Source organism: Solanum verrucosum, unplaced genomic scaffold (assembly GCF_900185275.1).
Source record: "Solanum verrucosum unplaced genomic scaffold, falcon-dt-bn FXZP01000118.1, whole genome shotgun sequence".
Taxonomy (NCBI): domain Eukaryota; kingdom Viridiplantae; phylum Streptophyta; class Magnoliopsida; order Solanales; family Solanaceae; genus Solanum; species Solanum verrucosum.
In genome coordinates this window covers 2,864,831-2,886,821 of record NW_026020568.1, presented here as the reverse complement: position 1 = coordinate 2,886,821, position 21,991 = coordinate 2,864,831, and the positions used below count along the sequence as shown (strand labels likewise).

The 21,991-nt window shown below is 33.0% G+C and overlaps 1 protein-coding gene across 1 annotated transcript; it reads right to left on the bottom strand.

The window, feature by feature from the left end:
- Window positions 1–10,403: 10,403 nt before the first annotated feature.
- LOC125810625 (cell differentiation protein rcd1-like) lies at window positions 10,404–18,895 on the bottom strand. The gene is made up of 9 exons (XM_049490096.1): window positions 18,704–18,895; window positions 16,173–16,244; window positions 14,811–14,900; window positions 13,548–13,590; window positions 13,096–13,202; window positions 11,676–11,780; window positions 10,957–11,156; window positions 10,776–10,845; window positions 10,404–10,658 (listed from the first exon to the last, which is right to left on the bottom strand). Exons 1-9 carry the CDS (start codon window positions 18,893–18,895, stop codon window positions 10,584–10,586), a joined length of 954 nt encoding a protein of 317 aa, XP_049346053.1. The 3' UTR covers window positions 10,404–10,583.
- Between the last annotated feature and the right edge of the window lie 3,096 nt (window positions 18,896–21,991).

The window sequence follows — 21,991 nt, the reverse complement described above, 5'->3', positions numbered from 1 at the left end:
ACCCCTTCTAATTTAAATGACACTCCTTTTATTTTTGACCAAAATGGATATTATTTTATGCAGAAATTTAAGTTTTGTATATGTTGGATTTTGAAAAGGTGTGAATGGAAAATAATGGGTTGTGATTTTTTTGAAGAGTTGCTATTTTTTTGAAAGGTTATGACTTTTTTTGAAGAGTTGTGACTTTTCAGAAAGGTTGTGACTTTTTCGAAAAGTTGTGACTTTTTCAAAAGGTTGTGATCTTTCCGATAGGGCACAATAAGAACATGTTCATATTATCTTTGTTGTCTATAAATAGAAGGGTTTCCCCTCATTTTTCAGCAACGGATTTTCTGAACTTCTTCTTATTCTGCATAGACAAATTCTAGTGTACTTTACTGCCTTTGAGTGGTTCGTTGACACCCGCGATTTTAGCCTTTTAGGTACCAATGCACTGGTGGTAAGATCTTTCTATGATGATAGGATATATTACATTAATCTCGAGAACTTGAGGGGAATAATTTCTTTAACGACACACTGTGCAATCAGTGCGCTCGATTTTTTTCTTTTCAATATTGTTTATGCTTTGCTGCAGATTATACTTTCTTTATTGGTTTTAACTTTTTGTTTTTGAAAGCATATATATTTTAAACTTTGTTGTATCTTATGAAGTTTTGCAAAGTAATTATTCAAGTACTTAGTAATACAGATAAACAACAGTATGTAATAGAGTAAACTAATATAATATTGTAATTTTCGAAAGTTAACTACACGTAGTTTTTTTGTTTTTTTTTTGTAGCAAAGGGTGTTTTGACTACTTACCCCTAAATTCTAATTATCGCTCTATTCTATTTTTCACTACGAAAAAGATAAATTAAATGAGATACAAAATTTTCGTTAATCGTTGCTAAATCACTTGTAGATAAATACGTTCTTATGATAATCTATCGCTAAATAAAATTAGTGGTAGATTTTGTTATTAAGCTACCAAATTTGTTTTTAGCTAAATCACGTTTTCAGTAGTGTTTGCTATTTATCCCTTTTTATGTAAATTATTTTTATGTATATCTTTAGGATATTTTCGTCATTTTAATCGAATAAAGTCTTTATCAATATCGTTTTACCAAACACATTAATGGTTTAGTGTCAACTTCAACACAATACTATCCAAATCTCTAGATGACAGAAGTAGATACATTTCTAACATAGTCATTTGATAACTATACCATATAATTATTACTATTTTTTTATCGTCAGAAAATTGAAGATTCTAACTGCTACCCTCAATTACATCTATTTCATGATAACCAAATAAATATTTGACTAAACAAAGATTTATATTATATAATTACACTTACACTCAAATTCAATTACAAGGTGTTCTTCCAAACATTCAAAAGTAACATCTAAAATCATATTCTTACAATTTATTGTTTAAATTTGAAAAGATGGACTAACAACAATGCCAATGCCCCAGACTTGAGAATAGTTGATGTTGGTATCCCATACTTTTCTTTAGCAAGAAATCCCTTCAAGAATGATCAATAGACAAAAAAAAATAAAAAAAATCCACATAATGCATATAACTTCTCCTAATAATAATTGAAAATCACTTAGAAATAAGGTGACAACCATACAAATTCTGGAATAACCGAGAGTTCCAGATCACAATGAGAAATAAAAGTATGAAGCTAAATCCTAAGTCAAAGACTACTTATAAATGGTATAAATATAATTAATTAATTTATTATTTGATTATCGGTTAACCTGTTAAGAGAAAACCTTAAACTTTCAAGAACCGATAACCCAATAATAAAACAATTTAAGTCTTTTTCTTTGTTTCAGGCACTGATATGCTAACTATCGTGACTCGTGAGCCTCTCTGCATTTTTTTTTTGGGTTTCTCACGTTGGGCACATGTTTTATCACAAGTTTAGCGAGGACCAAACTCAATACTCGATGCTTATCAACTATTTTTAAACAACTAACCCAAACATATTCAGAGTGGATGAATTATATGTAAGTTGAAAAAAATTAAATGTATAGTTAAAATTGGTAAAACATAGTATAAATAAATTAAGTCAAGTACTAAACCAAATTAGCCCTAACTAATAAGAACTTAAAAATAGTATCAACAGTTTCTAACTCATCATAAAATACATCTAGAAAAATTTGTTGACTTTCAATTAGTACATACATTTTGAATGACCTTGAAACAAGAAAACATTCATTACGTTATTTTTTCTAAATAATATGGTGTATATCGTTATAATGATTCAATAAATAAGAATTATTTTTTCTTTAATGAGAGAAGAATGAAGGGGATCATTTAAATTTCATTTGAATGAAATTTGTGGTGTGATTATACATTATAACGATAATAAATATCGATCGATTGTACTATTCATGAATTTGAGAATGTATCCTTCCCTTTCAATTTTGTCCAATTCATCACACAATTATTCAAATATTATTTCTTCATGTTTTAAGAAGTTTGCACTAATCAACATCAAATTATACACGTGCAACATACGTGTCAAAATTTAATTTTTAAATAAAATGTTAAATTGACGTCATATTGAATTCTACATCATGCCCATTTTGGGTAAATATGACATATTTTCTTATAATATAGAAAAGAGAAAACTAATCATATCATCATAAATTCTATAAAGAACACTGACAAAATTTGTTCATTCATTGTGAAATCTAATGTCCATTAAAAAACATCACAAAAAAAATAATCCACAATCGATGAACTTTTTTGCCTCTTTATCTCACCCATCAAACGACTTTCAAGTACAAGACAACAATACATAACAATAAATTAAATATACAAAAATTAACACTTACATAAAATAGATTGTATGATAAAAAATATTTTAAACGTTCCATGTACCTTGTAGAGTTGATGCACGACCTCTTCACGAAGACTAGCATCATGGATTTATAGCTCCAATTGATTTGGAGTGAGAGCACCTAAGTCATTAGGATTTTTCTGTGGTGGCGATGATGACGATGATGCCGATGTTGATTCAAAAAAAGATGACTCTGGTAGATTCTCTATTATAAAGTCATACAAAAAAATTATTCGTTTAAAAAATATTCCAAATGAGAAAAGCAACACTAAAATGACACGTTTGATTTTCTTTCCTAGTGAAAGACAAAGAGTAATTGTTTGGTTACCTTTAAAAGAAACTGAAGAAGGAGATAGATAAATGTAGATATATTTGTACGTCGCCTTTGTTGACATGATAGAGCTCGAGATCCTCAAGAAAGATGACAACGATACAATTGAGAGAGTTGAAGGAACAATGATTTAGTGTTGAAGAAGATGAATAATGTAATGCTCTCAGAACTTTGTCGGAGTAAACAAAGACTTAGCCTTTCAAATTCCAACCATGTGGCTTCGACTGGGTGGGACTGGATTGACCTGTTTTGACAAATCTAAGTGTAAGTAAGTCCTTTGATATTTCACTGACATGCTCACCATCTTGGGCCGCTCAACATTTCTTTAGGGCTTCTCACTTTGGTCTCATGTTTTATCAGAAGTTTAGTAGAGGACCAAACTCAGAATAGACCCAAAGTTTCTCATCCACACCACAACAAAATTGTACAACATCTCATAATACTAGTCATTAGACACGTGTGTTGCACGTGTGTCCCATGTAATTTTATTTTAGATTTGTTAGAACGATTACAATTCTATGAAAACATGCACGTAATGAGAAATAAAATGCAACAATTACAAATAATTAATCATTAAAAGTGTGACAAGAAACACCAAATGAGGGGCACATTTTTCAATGTTTAAAAGTAATTCCATTTAAGTAACCAATGGTAAATTTGAACGTTGGCTAGTAGTAGCAAACTTTCACTAAAGTCACAAATAACTAATTTGAGCCTGGTAAAAATATAGAAAATCATAGAAAATTAAATTAAAGAAGTCTAATAGGGAGAAAACACAAAAAAATATACATGAAAAAAATACAATATATACGTCCTTCTTAAGACTTTAATCATAACAATGCAGATGGAAAAAAAGAGAGGATAGAATTACTGCATAATTTTTGGAGTTCTTGTCTACACCTTCTCCGATAACCAATTAAAATTCAAGAGTCTTCTCATCAAATCAAACTAAAACATAAATCAAATAGTACAGTAATGATATAAACACTCCACTACTTTAACTATATAAAGAAATGAATAACTTTGGATTAGAGTCTCATGAAACGAGAAAGATGAATTTATAAAGATAAAAATGGGGGAATATCAAAAGATATCTTAAAGTTTTTAATTAATATTTAGAGGTTATGAATATGAAAAGTATGAGATTTATGGATTTAAAGAGAGCAATTGAATAGCTAATTAGATATGATTTATGATAGTGACTATTTAAAGCGAACAAAGAAAATAAAAAATAAAAAAGGGTAAAAGATCATTACAAATTATATTTAAGTAAATAATATTATAATGTTACATATTAAAAGTGAATAAAAAATAAGTGCATCACAGACTTCAAATAACTTTTTGATTTTCGCAATGAATAATTGACATACTAATTACCTCAGTGAATTCGATTTGAAATGCAAAAAGTAAACTTTTTCACAAGGTTAAATAGTAGAGTAGTACTACATTAAGTTATTCAAATAATAATTAAGAGGAATCATGATTAAGAAATTCATGGTCCCCGTAATTGATAATACTTTGAAAGGGCTTGAGGGAGAGCCCTAGTATATTGTGGCCTAATATGTTATTGGTTAAGGGGTAAGACAATAGATTCAAGTTTTACTTCACTAAAAGGATAAGACATTGGGTTATAAGTCCTGGTGCACCATGATGATAAAAAGTTGAGTGAAAGTCTCATTGATTTATGGCAAAAGACTTTTTTATATGGGTAATACATTGAGTTTAAATCCTATGCGTCATAGTGATGATATGTTGATGACAAACACAAAAGACAAAACGCATAAAAACTCCCCTAAGTTTTGCAGCACAACTTACTTTAGCACCTAAATTACACATACATTTAAATGCTCCCTTAACATCTTTCAAGTGATTTAAACACCCCCTAAGGAATGACGTGGTAGAGAGGGTGAGTGTACTCTCCTTAAAACGCGTGAAGAAAGGGAAAAAAAGTTGAATTATTTATAGTCCTACACATGACCTTTTTTTATTGGTGAATATATAACAAATACTTTAAATAGTTTTTCTTCATATATTAACTCTTTAAAAATATGTAAATTTTCTTATTTAGAGGTAAATGAAACTTGTGGGTCCCTTTTTAATTTCTTTAATTTTTTTCTTTTCATTTTGTTGTCTTCTTCAATACACCTCTTTCTCCATTGAAACACCTCCTCCTCTATCTTCAACCCCACCTATAGTCACTATTTTTATTTCACAAGTCCTTTACTAATCCGTAAAATTCAATATCAATGTCATTTTATTGACGTCGATTTCACTCTATATTATTATTGATGTCGATTTCACAAATATAAACATTCTTGAATTTTGAGTGACCCATTTTGATTTCTAGATCCATTCAAGCATTTCTCATAGAATTTCTATTTTTTTTTGGATCAACTTTCTTATGCAATCTTCATTTCTTATTTGAGCTGTCAAGACAATATTGACTTTCAAAAAACTTCATTCTCCAAGAGGGTAAATTCGTGGGAAGGGTTCGAAGTAAATAATGTGAATATTATAGTGAATTTTCTTCTTTAAAGTTATTTAAAAAAAATGTTGAATAGTGAAGAAGAAAAGAAAGTATTAAAGGTTGAAATGGTGATCAACAAGGAAGAAGAAAGAGAGAGGAGGGTATGTATTTTTAAATTAATTAATTGATGTAATTAATTTTAAAAAGTGTTTAGAAAAAATGGTGAATAAGTAAAAAAGAAATAAAAGTTAATGACGTAGTGCCTACGTGGTTATGGTGTGTCGCTTACGTGTGGCGGGTCAGAGTAGTATTACAGTCTTGAGGTGGGAAAAAATTACTTCAAAGATGTTAAGAAGTATTTAAACACCCGTGTAGTTTAAGTGCTAAAGTAAGTTGTGCTGCCAAGTTTAGGGGATTTTATGTGTTTTCTCAACACAAAATAATACATTTTTTTACTAAAAGTCATGAAATTTGTCCAATTGATTTACTCCATTCTCTTATGTGAATGTGGTAGCAGAACATAATGTGTCTGAAATGACAAGTGGTTAAATGCATGAATATGTGTGTGGTAAAATATTAGTGATCATTATTGTGGTAATTAAAAGGAAGAATATTATGGGTTCTAAGATGGTCCTTCAAATGTGAAGGTAATTTTTTGCCATCAAAGTGGTATGAAAGGTTATTGGGCACGTTATTGTTGGTGCAACCCAATTTGAAAGTTTTGTAAATCTTCCATCAAAATAAAGAAATACAAAGTGGTAGTACATTTAGTACTTTTAAAGTTATATTGAGGTGCATCCGATAAATTTGATAATGTCAAAGTATGACAGTGAGTTTCTAATAAAAACTTATGGAGAATGTACAAATGGTTATGGTCATTTCTTGAGGAGAATGTGACTTGTGTTCGTATGGATAAGGACATGTTCATGTATGGTTGGATAAATGTCACATCTCACCTCTACAGGAGGTTTGAGAGATTGAAAAGAAATATTTTGACATAAACGATCATTTTGATCATATACTTCGAGTACTACACAAATATTGCGGTATGTTTTATTATGAACCATTGGAGGACAAAATAAAGAAATAATTTTTTTCTATAAAGATTGTGGCCATGACCAAAATAAATATTGTTGCGTGGCCACACAAATTTGTCATTGGTTGTCAAAAAACAAGTCTTGCATGTAATAATTTTAACCATGACAATAACAATATTTTTTTTCCTTGAAGGAGATGGTCACCATAAGAATGGTGTTGTGAAATTTGTGGTAGTTCACAAAATTAATTGAGAGTTCCGGAAGGGTTAATTTGTTACTATTCGGAGGAATGAAATTGTTCGTAATATTGGGGTTGCAGTAAGTCTCAAAAGAAACTTTTTAAGTTTCAGAGGAATAGAAAAGAAAAAAATTATTATATTGAGACTATATTATGAGAAGATTTAATATCTTTTGATTCCTACACTCGAAGTGGGTTATAAATATTTAGGTCTAAGATTACCTATTGTTTCCTCTTGTTTGTTGTTTACAAATATGGGCATGGTGATGGAATCACATGCAAAAGTAACTATTAGTTTACTAGAATAAATATCATGTAACATCCGACAATTTGAAATAACTATGAAGAGGCTTAGAATTGAAAATTTTCATTTTTGGAAAGAATTCAAAAATCTGGAAAATTTGGCTAAGTATGGAAAATAATGAATTTTTGGCCAACTTTGAACAGTTATAACTCCTAGATCAGGATGATCTAGGTGTAGTTCCAGTCAGGTTTGCAAAGTCTGTGGAATGATCTTTCCAACGCCGCTGAGTTTGCTCGTTTTTGAGTTTGTATGAGTGAGTTATGCCCTTTCGAAGATGGGCTGTTGGCAGGGAAGTCTTTCCGGAAATTTAAGGGTATTTTGGTCTTTTCCCTAGCCTTTTCTTTTGGATATAGATGAGTGTGTTAGACTTTGAAAGAGTGAAAGTAAGGGTTTAAGAGTGAAGAGGAGAAGAGGAGGAGAAGAGGAGGAAAAAGAGAAGATAAAGCAAGGTTTCGTCAAAGATCGTTGTGGATATCGTCAGGGGTGATCCTTTTTAGGTATGTGAGTTCATAGTGTTGGGGTGGTTCTTTCCCCCAAACACCAAGCTCGTTTAATTTTCAAGAAAAGATTGAATATGTTTGTTGAAGTTGTTGGTTGTAATTGTTGAAGGTGTAGTTGTGTTGTGTTGAAGTTCTTGTTGGTTTGGTGTATGGTTCGGGTGGTGTTTCTGAGTTAAATCTATTGTATGTTGAGAGGTTTATGATTTTAAGTGTTTGGGGATGGAAACTTTGAAGTATAGAAGGTTTAGATTTGGAGAAAACTAAGGAGAAAAGTCGGTTTTCGGGGAAAAAGAGTGGGGCGTCATGCCTGTCAGCGCGCCCCAAGAGGGGCTCTGAACTTTCCCCCTTGGGGCGGCTCGCCCATCAGTGCGCCAGCAGGCCCGCTCTGAAATTTTTGGTCTGGCGCTCCGCGCCTCTCAGAGCGCCAAAAGCGCCAAGTCTTCCCATTCCTTCCCCACTTTCTCATGCATGTTCCTAGGTATTGTACCTATGTTCCCTAGTTGTTTCCAACACCCCAAGGTACGTTTAAACGTCAAGAACTCGTCCATAACACGTGATCAAACACCTTGAATTCATAATTCCAATTCAAGAAGAGTTAGTTTCCAAGTCAAGTGAAGTTAAGAGTTGAGTCTAGAAGTTCAAGAAGGGAGTCAAAGCAAGTCTCTAAAGCTTTTCAAGAGTCTTTGTTGAATGTTTTAACTTCATTTTAAGGCTCAAGTTTCAAGTCAAGTAAAGAGTAAGAGTCAAGAGTTGCAAGTTGAGTAAAGAGTTTAAATTTGAGTTCATTTCTCAAAAGGATTAGGGAACTATGTATTCCCAAAGAAGTTTCTAAATGTTTTTACATTTGAGTAAGAAAAGGAACTATGATTCCAAAAGAGCCTTTGGGCTAGTTTTCAAGAAAAAAGGAACATCGATTCCAAGTGAGCCTTCGGGCAAAGTTTTGAGTAATTATCTCAAATAAAGAAAGATGTGTTTAAAACACTTATGAGCTAAGTATTTTTGGGAGTAGTCTTGAGCACCGAATTGGGGACATGAGTTCATATTAACTCAACTCTCCATAAGAACCATGCGCCAACATGAGAGTTAACGGGTCATACTTTTTAGATAATCACGTAAAGTTAAGCTAGTGGATCCACTTAGTAAAGTTAGCTTCCTATATCACGGCAAGGTATAGGATGGTCCTTGGGCAACATAAGGTAAAACGTTGTATCACCACTAGGGCTCATAGTGGTGATTGTCGGTTAAAGAATCTCCCACTAAAGTTATATTACTTTTATATAAGTAAAGTTGAGTTTGTTATCATTTTATCCTTAACGAACTAAGTTGTTTACACTATTTTTACAAGCTTTATATATTGCATGTGTCTTATTGCTTTATATATTGAGTTCAGTTATTCGTGAGTTAAACAGAGCCAAGGTAAGAGTTCCTTTGTACTCCTTCCAAGCTTAAGTTGTGGTTTAGCTTTCCAGCTCGCATACTTGTACATTTAATGTACTGATGCCAGTTGGCCTGCATCTTATGACGATGTAGACACAGGTACCCAGGGTCAGCATTCAGTACGCCGTTGATCCAGTTGAGCACTCCAGAGTCAGTGATGAGCCTCTTTGCATTCCAGAGGACTCGGTTATTTTGCTCTCTTAGTTTTGCTTTATTAGGATGTTGTGGGGTCTGTCCCAACATCCGTCTCAGTATTTTAGAGGCTTCATAGACAGTCAGTCAGTTAGTTTTGAGTCTCTCATCTATGTATATATGTAAATATTCTATTTTGGGACTCGAGTTGCCTTTTTGGCCAGATTTTATCAGTTAGGTTATTTATAACCATGCATTGCATTGAGTAATTCTGTTGAGTTAGGTTTCTGCTAAGTTAAGAAAGCCAGACCAAGGGTTCGCTTGGGGGCCAACAATGGTCTTCGAGTGCCGGCCACGTCCAGGGTGTAGGCTCGGGGCGTGACATATCAGTTGACATAATCGGTTGGCCATTTCGATTTAAATGTGATGCAAAAGAAATTGAGAATTCACGTGACTATATGTTGAAGAAATAAAAGATTCTTCAAGAATTCTCTTTGTGTTGCTTGTTCTCATGATAAAATGATCATTGTATCAACTAAGGTTGAGATTGTATCCCTTGAAATTATTTGAAACATATAAAAAGGTGTATATGGGTCCGTTCACCTGCCATGTGGACAACTTACTATTATGATTTAATAGATGCATCTGTGATATAGTCACATGTGCGTTTGTTATCAACTTACAAATTGATTTTTTGTAAGGTTGTTTGCTCGTTAAATTAAGAGAACAGTTCCAAACTATAAAATTATGTTGATAATGTTGGTTGGTTTAACAAAAATTGTATGCCTCCAATTATAGCTAAACCATTGATTATGAGAACAACACTCTCAGACAAAATTTGGTACGAGATGTGTTTATTTAACATGTACCCATCAAGCCAACAAAGTTCTCCCATCACAATTGGTTCAGGGTCAGGAACCAAATGATTTCCATCTAAAAATTTGATGTGTGCACATATAATTTTATTGCTCCGCCATGCTCTGACAAAATAAAACCAAAACTCCTTCACCTGTCAAAAATAATATATATATAAAAAAAAAACAAAATGCCAATTCACTCAAACACCAAATGGTACAGTAAAGGAAACAGCAAGGACAGATGAGTTCATTCCAGCTGAACAAAGCCACAATTCAGCAGACAACAGAGCAAAAGTATCAGTTTCAACAGTTGAAAAGTTAACTTAAAAGCTACTCAGGTCATTATTTATTGTTTTTTCCTACAAAACAAGTTCACTTCTTTCCCTTAATCTTTGAAATTGGTGTGTTCTGCATTTCAATATTCTTGATAGTTGATACTGTCTTCATTCAGGGGAAAATAGACGTCCATAAACATTGAAATGTAGCACCTGCAACATCCATGCCGTTTCATGGTCATCCTACAAAGACATATACAAAAGTTTTACAATTATACACATTAAGTTGTGACAGTATTTGAAAAGATCTATATCGACGATACAGATTTAAGGTCTTCTAAGAAGAGCAGATGAACTCACACGAAGAATGTCCTTAAAGGTGTTGTCAAATAGCTGAGGAGGAACTTGGCGTATGAATGCCTCAGATGGCCTGCATTGTGAAGGTTGATCAAACAATAAATCCAAGAGAGCTATAGATGTTACTTATTAAGAAAATCACAATTATACATAAAACTTGAGCAGTAAGGACGAGAATGTTTACCCGATGAACTTGAATACATCTGAAAGACTAAGAAAACATTGTATCACATACATTAGATGCAGCAAACAAGGTTTTTCAGTAAGTTTCTGTACCACTCGGTACAAGACCTGTACTATCGAGTAGAAGCGTTCAGGCGTAGCACTACAATAGGACATTCCCTTCTCTTGCATCAGAATTTTCATAACTATGAGAGTTGCAACCTGTGTGGATGTACAACATTCATTTCATATGATCCAAGAAACAACATATCACCATAAACCAGAAAAGTCATTCAGAAACACTATTTATAAAACATAATGGTAAATCAGGAGTGACAAACATATCACTAGGTATACCATGTGGCTTAGATGCATGCAGGGCAGAGTCAGGGGAGCAGAAGGAAGATCATCAAACACCATTCACCTGATAATTACACTGTTTTATGTATATACAGTAGATATTGAATCTCGTTGACTTATTCCTATGTTTACTTCTTAATATTTTGAATGTCTCTTATTAAAATTTGGCTTACTCCCATAAACTTTTGAACTTTATTCCCATATTCCAATTTTTCATTCGAAAAATGCATGTTTATTCAGGTAATACAGATGCATTCTTATGATGAATAACAATAAAACTAAAATACATCATTCTGTGGTTACCTTAGAATCACTCTGAAGAATGTAGATGGAAAGAAACTCGTAACTTCTAAGCCTAAAATCAGTATATAGCAGGCTAACCTTCCGTGACAGTTCATCACATAGATCCATGCACTCCAGGCAAGAAGGAACCACTTCCGTTTCCAGGAAAAAATGAAGAACCTTTGGTCCATATGGATCATCAAACTGCACCAGCAAACAATATATCAGAATCATGAAGTAGGCACTTCCAAAAAATAGAATAATTCTACAAATGTATGATCAGTGATCAAATTATCAATACAAGATGCCATATATTTTGTTGCGATAAACAATTCAAGAAATGCAGATGATGATCAGCGATATTTATATGCACACTATGTCTGGTAAGATACTTTAGATCGAACCTAATCAAGTTTTATAATACAGCAGAGCCATACCTAACATCTTTTCTTTTGGGGATCAATATCAGGAATGCAGTTTGTCCAAGGATAAACTTAATTCAAATTCTACGACAAAATCAAACCTGAATAACCAAAAAATTGAATTGTACCAGTCTCTTCTAGGGGTTAATACTCATTTTTGTACTTGTTTTGTTTTCCAACTTTAACGAGGAAGAGTAGGAGGAGGGGAGGTAAAAGATGATGGAAAAATAGTATATTTCTTTAGTTCAATCCACTTTATCAAACAATCAATGATAATTTTGATTAGTCCACCAAAAAGAAAATAAAAACAAGAATAGTTATGCTTGAAAGTGAAAAGTAAGAAAAGTAGCTTATACTTTTCTTATGGATTTATAAGATACATTTGGTCTTTTGATAAAAAATAGGATATTTGAGACAAGGTAGGAGTGACTTCAGTGGAAGACTAGATGCACTCTGAACATGTGATGAGGAGATGCACTGATGCCCTAGTGGGGGAGGTGTGGGGGAGTGGGTATGGATGGATTTAGGGAGAGGTGATTAGACGGGACACGACACAGTTGCGGGTTATCGAGGACATGACCTTAGATAGGAAGGTGTGAAAGATACAAATTAGGGTAGAAGGTTAGTAGGTAGGAGTGCATCCATTCTAGTAGGTAGGAGTGCATTGTCTTGCTGCCTTTACAGGTAGTCGTAGGACTACTCTCATAGTTTCATGTTCTTCGATTTATGTTGCTATCTATGGTTTCATGTAGTTAGATTATAGTGCCATTTTGTTGTAGTACTATTCTGCTTCTATTTGTCGTTATTGTTACAATCTATTGTCTCTTGTACTTCCATTACGTCTTTTGTAGACTGATTTTGTTTTGAGCCGAGGGTCTAGCGGTAACAATCTCTCCACCTCACGTAGAGGTATGGTCTGCATTTACTCTACCCTTCCCAAACACTACTTTATGGGATTCTCCGGCATATGTAAACAATAAAGTATAACTAGTGAACACATTCAATCTTGAAGAGAACTGGAAAAAGTAAATCCATGAAATGAATGTAGTGACAACAGTGAAGAGAGCGTGTGTATATTTGTTCAAATTGACAGATACCTTTGCTAGGGCACCGAGAACACCCAAGCTGGTGAGCCTCAAATACTCCAAAGGCTTGTCGTCTCCACTAGGCTTGAGAAATGGGTAGAAATAACATGGTATTTTAGCTGCAAAATGAAATTACTAGAAGAGTTAACTGTTTCTCACACAACAGTAAAAACATTTCTTATTGGCACAAAGTTAGAGTTTGAGGTAAACTAGAGCATTAAAAGGACATATTTCCATCGAAAAGAACTTGCAGGCGCATGATCTGCTTTCTCACCGCAAAAATGATAATGAAATCAAATTTATCTTTTTGAAAGACTGAAGACATGAAAAAGAGGACTGAAGTGGGAAGAATTTTTTCTTCCACTCACTTTGAAACCTAGTCACCTGAATCTTTCCATATTCGTACAAAAACTTGATTCACTCTTACTAGTCATTTGGCCTTGGCCTAATTTTCACTGACTTACCTCCTATAAGCTCCTTTCTTGTTTCTGGATTTTTGGCCATAACCTGTAGAATATATCCATAAAGGAATTAATAAGGTGGATACATATAACAAAGTGGCGGAAAATTGGTGTCAAGAAATAAGTAATAACACAATATCAAAACTTCATTTCATGACGACCTCATCTCAACAGAAGCTTGTTGAAAAACTAGTTACAATTGAAAAATCATATTCCCCGAGTATGTTAGTTTTTGAGAATTATATGTTGTTCATACACTTAACTAAAGTGAATATGCAGAACATTGCACCACAAAAGTAAATAATAATAATGAAGTACTCAATACTTACTTTCAGTTACTTATATAGTGAAATGTTCTTACAGAGAATGAATGTTATAGAGAACATATAATATAACATAACATGAAATATCGGTTATAGTGAAATATTGTTATATAAAATGATTGTTATAGAGAGGTCTGACTGTGGTATGAGCTGTTGTTGGCCCAAACTATTTCGGGATTGAGGCATAGCTGTTAATGTTTTTGTTGTCCACGAAGATCATGTTAGTATGAACTGTGCCTGTTTACTTTTCTATTTACTGATGTACAATTTAGGAGATTTTAGTATGAACCTGAATTTTATTGTATCGTATTGTTGCAGATATGATAAAAGTATTAATGGAAGCACATCTAGAGCTCTCAATGACAGTTGATAATTCAAATACTAGCTTTGCATACAGCTGCAAACCAAGAGCATATAGAGCAGTTTGTTCCACCATAGCTAAAAGTAACGGAAAAACAGCATTGCTTCTTCCGCAAGAAATGGGACATAAAAAGGGGTAAACTGCACATCATATGGCTGTCAAAGGACAAAATCTTGAAGTTGTGGACAAGCTAACTAGAGCTGATCCTTCATTGATAAATATGGTTGACAATAAGGGAAAAATCACCTTGCATATTGCTGCTCGAAAAGGCAGGGATCAGGTATATTCTTTTTCTAATACAACAACAATCATGTCTGCTATATGAATCCTCACTTTCCATATTTTATATACTTTTTCAAATACATTTAGATATTTGTATCTTGTCGAATTAAGGAAACATGGCATGTATGTTTAGCATATATTCCATTTTGAGAGAATTGAAAAAGCACTATTTCGTTAAAAGGTTCTTTACAACTTCCCTTTCTCAATGTAGCATTTGCTTGAAATAGTTTCCAAAATAACTGTTTTGCACATTTTAAACCAACAAGGGAAAGTACACTTGTTTGATGGGATATTACTGACCTGAAACAAAGCAAGAGCATTACACGCTCGAGTTGACTTCTTCATAGATATCATTGGGGGTGACAACTTCCAATACACTGATATGACTTCCTGAAATTCATAAGACAAACATTATTACACATTCACAACTTCTTGCACATTATTTCATCCAGAAACTTTTCTGCTAGGAACTTCTCTCTCTAAAAAAACTTTGCTCTCACTTCTCTATATAACTCTACACACCAGCGGTAACTATGTAAACAGGGGAACCCTTATCCCCAGTCCACCTGCTGCACCCAACGGAAACTTGACAGCAACCCATTCACAACCACAACACCTGAGCAAACAAACACCACAACACCTACTATTCACACCCTTCCTGTTTCCTGAAGCGACACTTTGTTCCACTCCTTTCATTTATACTTTAAGCACGATTGCTATAAGAAGATCATTGCTTGCTCAGTTCTTTCAATTTCTACCAGAGAACCCAATACCGACAACAATTCGAAGGGGGATTATGACTCACACAAGCGTGCAAACAATCCCAAAACACAACTCCCTCAAAATCAACCCAAAGTATCCTCCAATTTCGATAGGCAAATACAGAAATCAGACAAAAAAAAAAACCTATTGTCTATCAACAACATCAAGAGCTTAGTTAAAATTGGGTTGATTTGGGTCTTGATCCGTTATATAACTCATGACCTAACCCATTTTGACTCAATACTTTTTGACCTAAGCAAATTTGGATTGGGTTGGGTCTTGACCCGATTGTTGTCTTAACTCATCATGACTCGTCCAAATTAAATCCAACCCGTCCAATTGTCACCCCTAGTAACTGATCACTTGGCAAATTTGGGAGAATCTCATAATAGAAAACCTTAGTTTGCTACCTGCTTCTATCAGGGGCTTTGTTGAATTTGGATCAACAAGGAATTTCTAACTTCAGGTTCAAACAAAGGAATGACCATTTTGTGACTTATGATGTTGGTCTTGGATAGTTATATTGATATTGTCTTTGTGCATAACATCAACTTGTATATGTGGTTTACCTTATCTTTTTTCTTGTTCTGGAGGCTATGGTCTATGTCCTCCTCCAAGTACTTATTTTCTTCTTTAATTTAATATATAGGTTGGGGTCAATGCCAAAATCCCCCACAAAAAAAGTTATGTAATTAAGTAACTACGACTGTATTCTCTCTAATCATCTAACCTTTTAAATTAGATGTCACATAATTTAACATGTATGGTATCAAACATTTTCTCTCCATAACATTTTAAACATTTAGATGTGAGGTCACAAAATCCTAACACAAACTCTAAAAATTCCAGTTTAAGATTATTCAACAAAATATAAATCCACAAAAATTAAAAGAGGTATACCATCAAAAGCATGTAAACTGCATTGGAGGTGTTCCACAGCAATGGAGCTAGATCTTCACATGTATCTCGCTTCTGAAATATATAACAAAAGTCACCAACTCAGAATCTAACAATTACAAGCACTTTAAGAAGGTACAATAAAAGGAGGAATAGTCTGTTTGGCCAAACTTTTAAAATCTCCTTATTTGAATATTGTTTTTTGTCGGACATGCTTAGGGAATAATATATATTTAAAAAGTAACAACTTGTGTTTAGCTAATCAATATAAAAAACACTTTTGTCAATATTAGACCAGCAATTTGTGTTTTACTAAGGTTATGAAGCTTTTTTGGAAAATACATTTTTAGCTTTCGAAAAATAGTTTTCTACTCAATAATATTTATTTTTTTACCTAACAGCTTGATCAAACACGACAATTCTCTAGAATAAGCCCTTTCTTCAATAAAAAAAAAGCACTTTTGATCAAGGTAGCTTGGCCAGACAAGTAAGTTAGTTTTCACTCAAATATTTAAGTTATATGAAAAAAATTCAAAATGTTTTTTTTCTTTAGCTTATGATAGCTGTATTTAAGGTTAGATAATTTATATTTACTTGGTGCTTGGTTTTGTGTTGGGGGGAATCATTGGGTCTGATTGAAGGAGGGTTGGATCGAAACTTGAAGCTGAAGAGCAAAGGAGTTGTAGCCAATTTTAGATATTTGAGGAAAACTTCAGACAAAAAGTGAAACTTCAGATGAATATTTGAGGACATTTTGTCCGAAACGTATGTCCTAATAATGTTTTTGGAAATTTCAGATTCACTAGTCTAATATTGAATGTAAATTGATTAGACTTATAAAAACATATAAATTTCGCTAGTGAGTTCTATGGATCGTAGTCAAGATACTGAAAGTGCACTGCAAAGCCTAAGTTTGACGAAGGGAATTCACAAGCAGTAGAAATTTCTACGGATCATGATTTGAATTCGTGAAAAAAGTCCTGAAACTGCAAATTCTTTGAAATCTACGAAGGGGGTCTACGACCCGTAAAGGAAACTCAGACCATCATCCCTAAGTTTCAAAGGGTGTAGTTGGTACAAAGGGTCGGTTACTGCTCTCACTTGTTTATTCCTTTCAACATTTTCTCCTTAATTATGTTTCTCGTAGGCATTAGCAGAGGGGACACTCATTGTCCCCTCGACTCCTAATGTACCCCAATCTCGGTTAGTCCTAACATCAGTCTAACACAACTCACTAGTTGGATGTTGTTAGATTAGAATATGTTTAGCTCATTTAAGATTGAGGCTTTTACTTCAAGTCGCTAGTCTATCAACCTGATGGATTAGACTAACCTATAATGCCAAACAAAAAAGTTTTTTTTTTCTTTCTATAGGTATAAAAATTGGGTGGATAGTCTTTATCCAACTTAGCGAGATTTTAGGGGTTTCAAAAAGTATTGAGAGTCTTTGTAACAAAATTCATACAAATTCTGTCAAAACATACTATTTACGTACAAGTTTTTATTGTATAGAATTTAGTCGTACAACTTGCGTACAAATTTTGTTGTATACAAATTCGCTGAGAACATACAACTTATGTACAATTTATATACAATTATGATGTTTTATGTATTTTATTTGTTGTTGAATTTATTTTGTATGTCATGTATATTTCATTGTATACAGCTTATTTATGTCTTCCTCTTCGAGTTTCATTGTGAAATTTCAATGAAAAACAAATCCCTCTAATTACAATTTAGATCTAAACTCTAAAGTATGCCATCAATAGTTTGCAACAACAACTCAATCCGAATAAATTACAATTTCGCAAAAAAAAATAAAATCACTTTGATTTCAAAGCTTCCAACTTTTTAATGATTGTCAATGGAGCTGTTTAATAAAGTTATATGTAGCCTAAAATTGAGAAAATTGAAGTTTTATTTCTTACTTTGTACACAATTGATAAATATAATTACGTTTAGGTAATCAAATGGGAATTTCCCTAATATTGATAATTAAGTTTATAATTTACCAAAAATACTTTTATTCGTCTTTCTTACAACAAAAACATTGTCTTTATATTGAAAAATTTAGTTGATTGTGTTCATGTTACTCAAGAATTGCATTAAGATTCTGTCTTAGTTATAGAAATGACATTCCTAATTTTGATTATTGACAAAATTAAATAAATTTCTCTTGTTAGAAAAATTGAAATGCTTACCTTTAGGCTATCTTGCGGACCGCTTAATTAGGGCTTGCATATGTCCTTTTTGGTACATATAACATATCAAATAATATATAAAAAGGGAAAAATAATCATATGAGAGATTCTACGAATTGCTAGCAAAAATTCACTCAATGTAAAATTTAATGGTCTTTCTAAAATAGCATATATAAAAAATCACAGATCTATAAATTTCTTTGCATTTGTATCTCAAAAATGCGTAACAAGCACATATATGAAAAACTAACACGAACATCAAATGTATATAAATTAATAAATAAAAATGTATTATATAAAAAAAATAAAAAAACATTTGAAACATGTCTTGTACCTTGATGAGTTCATGCATGACTTCTTCGCGAAGATTACCATCAAGGAGTAATAACACCAATTGATTTGCAGTGAGACCATCTAAGTCATGAGGATTTTTTTGCATATCCATAGGAGGAGAAGAAATGTTGCACAACGATGACGATGATATCAATGTAGATTTTGAAAATGGTGACTCTGGAAGATTCTCCATTAAAAATTCGTAAAGGAAAAAATTTCCCTTTTGATTTTTTTTTTTCAAATGAGAAAGTAGACAATAAAAAGAAAGAAGTGTTTTGACTCTTTTTTTTACGGTGAAAGAAAAAGAGTTATTTGCTCAAGTCTTTGAAAGAACTAAGTAGGAGATGGACAAATGTATTATTATATTTAATTTTTTGGCTTATGCAGATTCTTATAGGGGAAAAAGTTATGTTTTACAGTATATTTACTATTCAACCCCTTCTAATTTAAATGACACTCCTTTTATTGTTAGACCAAAATGGATGTTATTTTAAGTAGAGATTTAAGTTTCGTATATATTGGTTTTAAAAAGGTGCGAATAGAAAATAAAGAGTTGTGATATTTTTGAAGAGTTGTGACTTTTTCAAAAGGTTGTGACTTTTCTGAAGAGTTGCAATTTTTCATAAAGGTTGTGACTTTTTCGAAGGGTTGTGACTTTTCAGAAAGGTTGTGACTTTTCCAAATGGTTGTGATATTTCCGATAAGGCTTAATAAGCACATGTTCATACTATCCTTTGTTGTCTATAAATAGAGGGGTTTCCTCTTATTTTTCAACAACGGATTTTCTCAACTCCTTCTTATTCTGCACAAACAAATTATGGTGTACTTTACTGCCTTTGAGTAGTTCGCTGACACTGTGATTTTAGGTACCAATACATCAGTGGTAAGATTTTTCTATTATGGTAGGATATATTCTATTAACCTCGGGTACTTGATGGAAATAATTTCCTTGATGACACACTGTGCATTCACTGGGCTCGATTTTGTTCTTTTCAATATTGTTTCTGTTTTGTTGCAAATTATACTTTCTTTATTGGTTTTAACTTTTACTTCAACTTGAGATAATATCTCAGATGATCATTCAATTAAGTTTTTTTTTGAGAATGTCAACTTCCTTTTATAAATAAGTTGAGTGACTTTGAGGTTATAAAAGAATGTTGAGTGACTTCCGGTGAAAAGAACCCTTGGTTGAGTGACTTTGAGGTTCTAAAACAAGATTGACTGACTTTCTATGAGAAAAACCCTTAGTTTAGCGACTTTGAAGTTATAAAGGAAAAGTGAATGACATTATGAGAGAAAAACCCTTAATTAAGTGGTCATCTTAGATATTATCTGTTCAACTCAACTAGTCCACTAACCTGGTAGATTGTCCTAGCCTATAAGGCCAAATGAAAAAAAAATAAAAAATTTCTATAGGTAGAGAAATTGGACAGTCCTTATCCAGTTTAGCGAGATTTTAGGGGTTTCGAAGAGTAGAGAAATTTTTTAAAACAAAATTTATACAAATTCGATAAAAAAAACATACTAATTACATATAATTGCATACAAATTTTTGTTGTATACATGTTTGGCTAAAATATACAACTCATATACAATATGTATACAATTTTGTTGTTGTATGTATTTTATTTGTCATTAAATTTAATTTGTATATCGTATGCATGTCATTGTATACAACTTATCCATGTCTTCCTCTTAGAGCTTCAATACAAAATGTCAATGAAAACCAATTCCCTCAGATTAAAATTGTCACGCCCTGAGCCTACACCCTGGGCGGGACTGGCAATCGAGAATCATTTCTGTCCCCAAGTGAACCTTTGGCCTGGCTAGACTCTCAGCGGAAGACTTTAAGCATTATTACAAGGATCAAATGCATTTATAAAACAACTATCTCAATTTAAACTCAGAACGTTTAAGGATAAAACATTCAAACTAACCATAGATGGTAACTCAAGTCTTATAGCAAAATATTTGTAATACAAGACTAAAGAACTATGCCTACTCGTCTATGAAGCCTCTGAAACAAAGAGGGATGTCGGGACAAGACCCCCGATCATCCTAACAACTGAAATACTAAAGCAATATAAAAGGAATCCTTCAGAAAGCGAGGAGGCTCACCAACTGATTCTGAGTGCTCAACTGGATCAATAAGGCGCTGGATGCTAATCCTGGTTACCTATATATGCAACATAAAACGATGCAGGCCAAATGACATCAATACATTGAATGTATGAGTATGCGAGGGGAATACTAAACAAGACATAAGCTTGAAAAAAATATGAAAAGAGCATTTACCTTGGCTTTACTCAACTCATGAATAACTCAACTCAAATGCAAAGTAAAGACAACAATAATGGTGCAGTTTATACAAAGCATGTAAACCAATAGGTGATAACTCAATGTATTAAAGAGATACAATAACAACTTAGTTTACTCATATAATAAAGTAATATAATATTGTGGGAGTTTCTCTAATCGACAACCACCACTATGAGCCTAAGTAATGATACAACGTCTCACCCACGCTACCAGAATAATTGTCCTATACTTTGCCGTCATATAAAACGCCTCAACTAAGTGGATACACTAGTCTATGCTAAAAAACACTGAGGAATCATTTAAAAAGTATGATCCTTTCTACCAATGATGGCTACATGGTTTATGGAGACTTGAGTTATTATGAACTCGCGTTCCCATATCGGTGCTCAAAACTACTCCCAAAATATACTCAGCTCATATGTTTTAAAAAAACAAAACTCTTTTTGTGATTTGAGATAATCACTCAAAAACTAGCTCAAGGATCTCTTGGAAATCGATGTTTCCTTTCTTGCTCAAATGTGAAAAACATTTTAACTCTTGGGAATATTTAGTTCCCATATAATCTTTGAAGAAATGAACTTTAATCTTACTCTTTACTCAACTCAAAGCATAAGTCTTAAAACAAAGTTAAAATGTTTGTAAAAGACTTTTGGAAAACTCTATGAGCTTCTCTTAACTTGATTCTTAACTTTCATTGAATTGAATTATGGATTCAAGGTTCATGATCTCATGTTTATGGATGATTTAATGATGTTTAGACGTACCTTAGAGTGTAGAAATCAACTATAAAACATAGGTATGTGTCTAAGGAACTAGTACAGAAAGAAGTGGGAAAAGGTGGGAGAACTGACGTCCCTGGCTCTCTGAGAGGCGTGGGGTGCCAGAGCCCAAACTTCAGAACTGAAGTTGTGGCGCTCTGGCTGGCGCGTCGCCCCAGAGCCCAAACTTCAGACACTGAAGTGGGGCACTC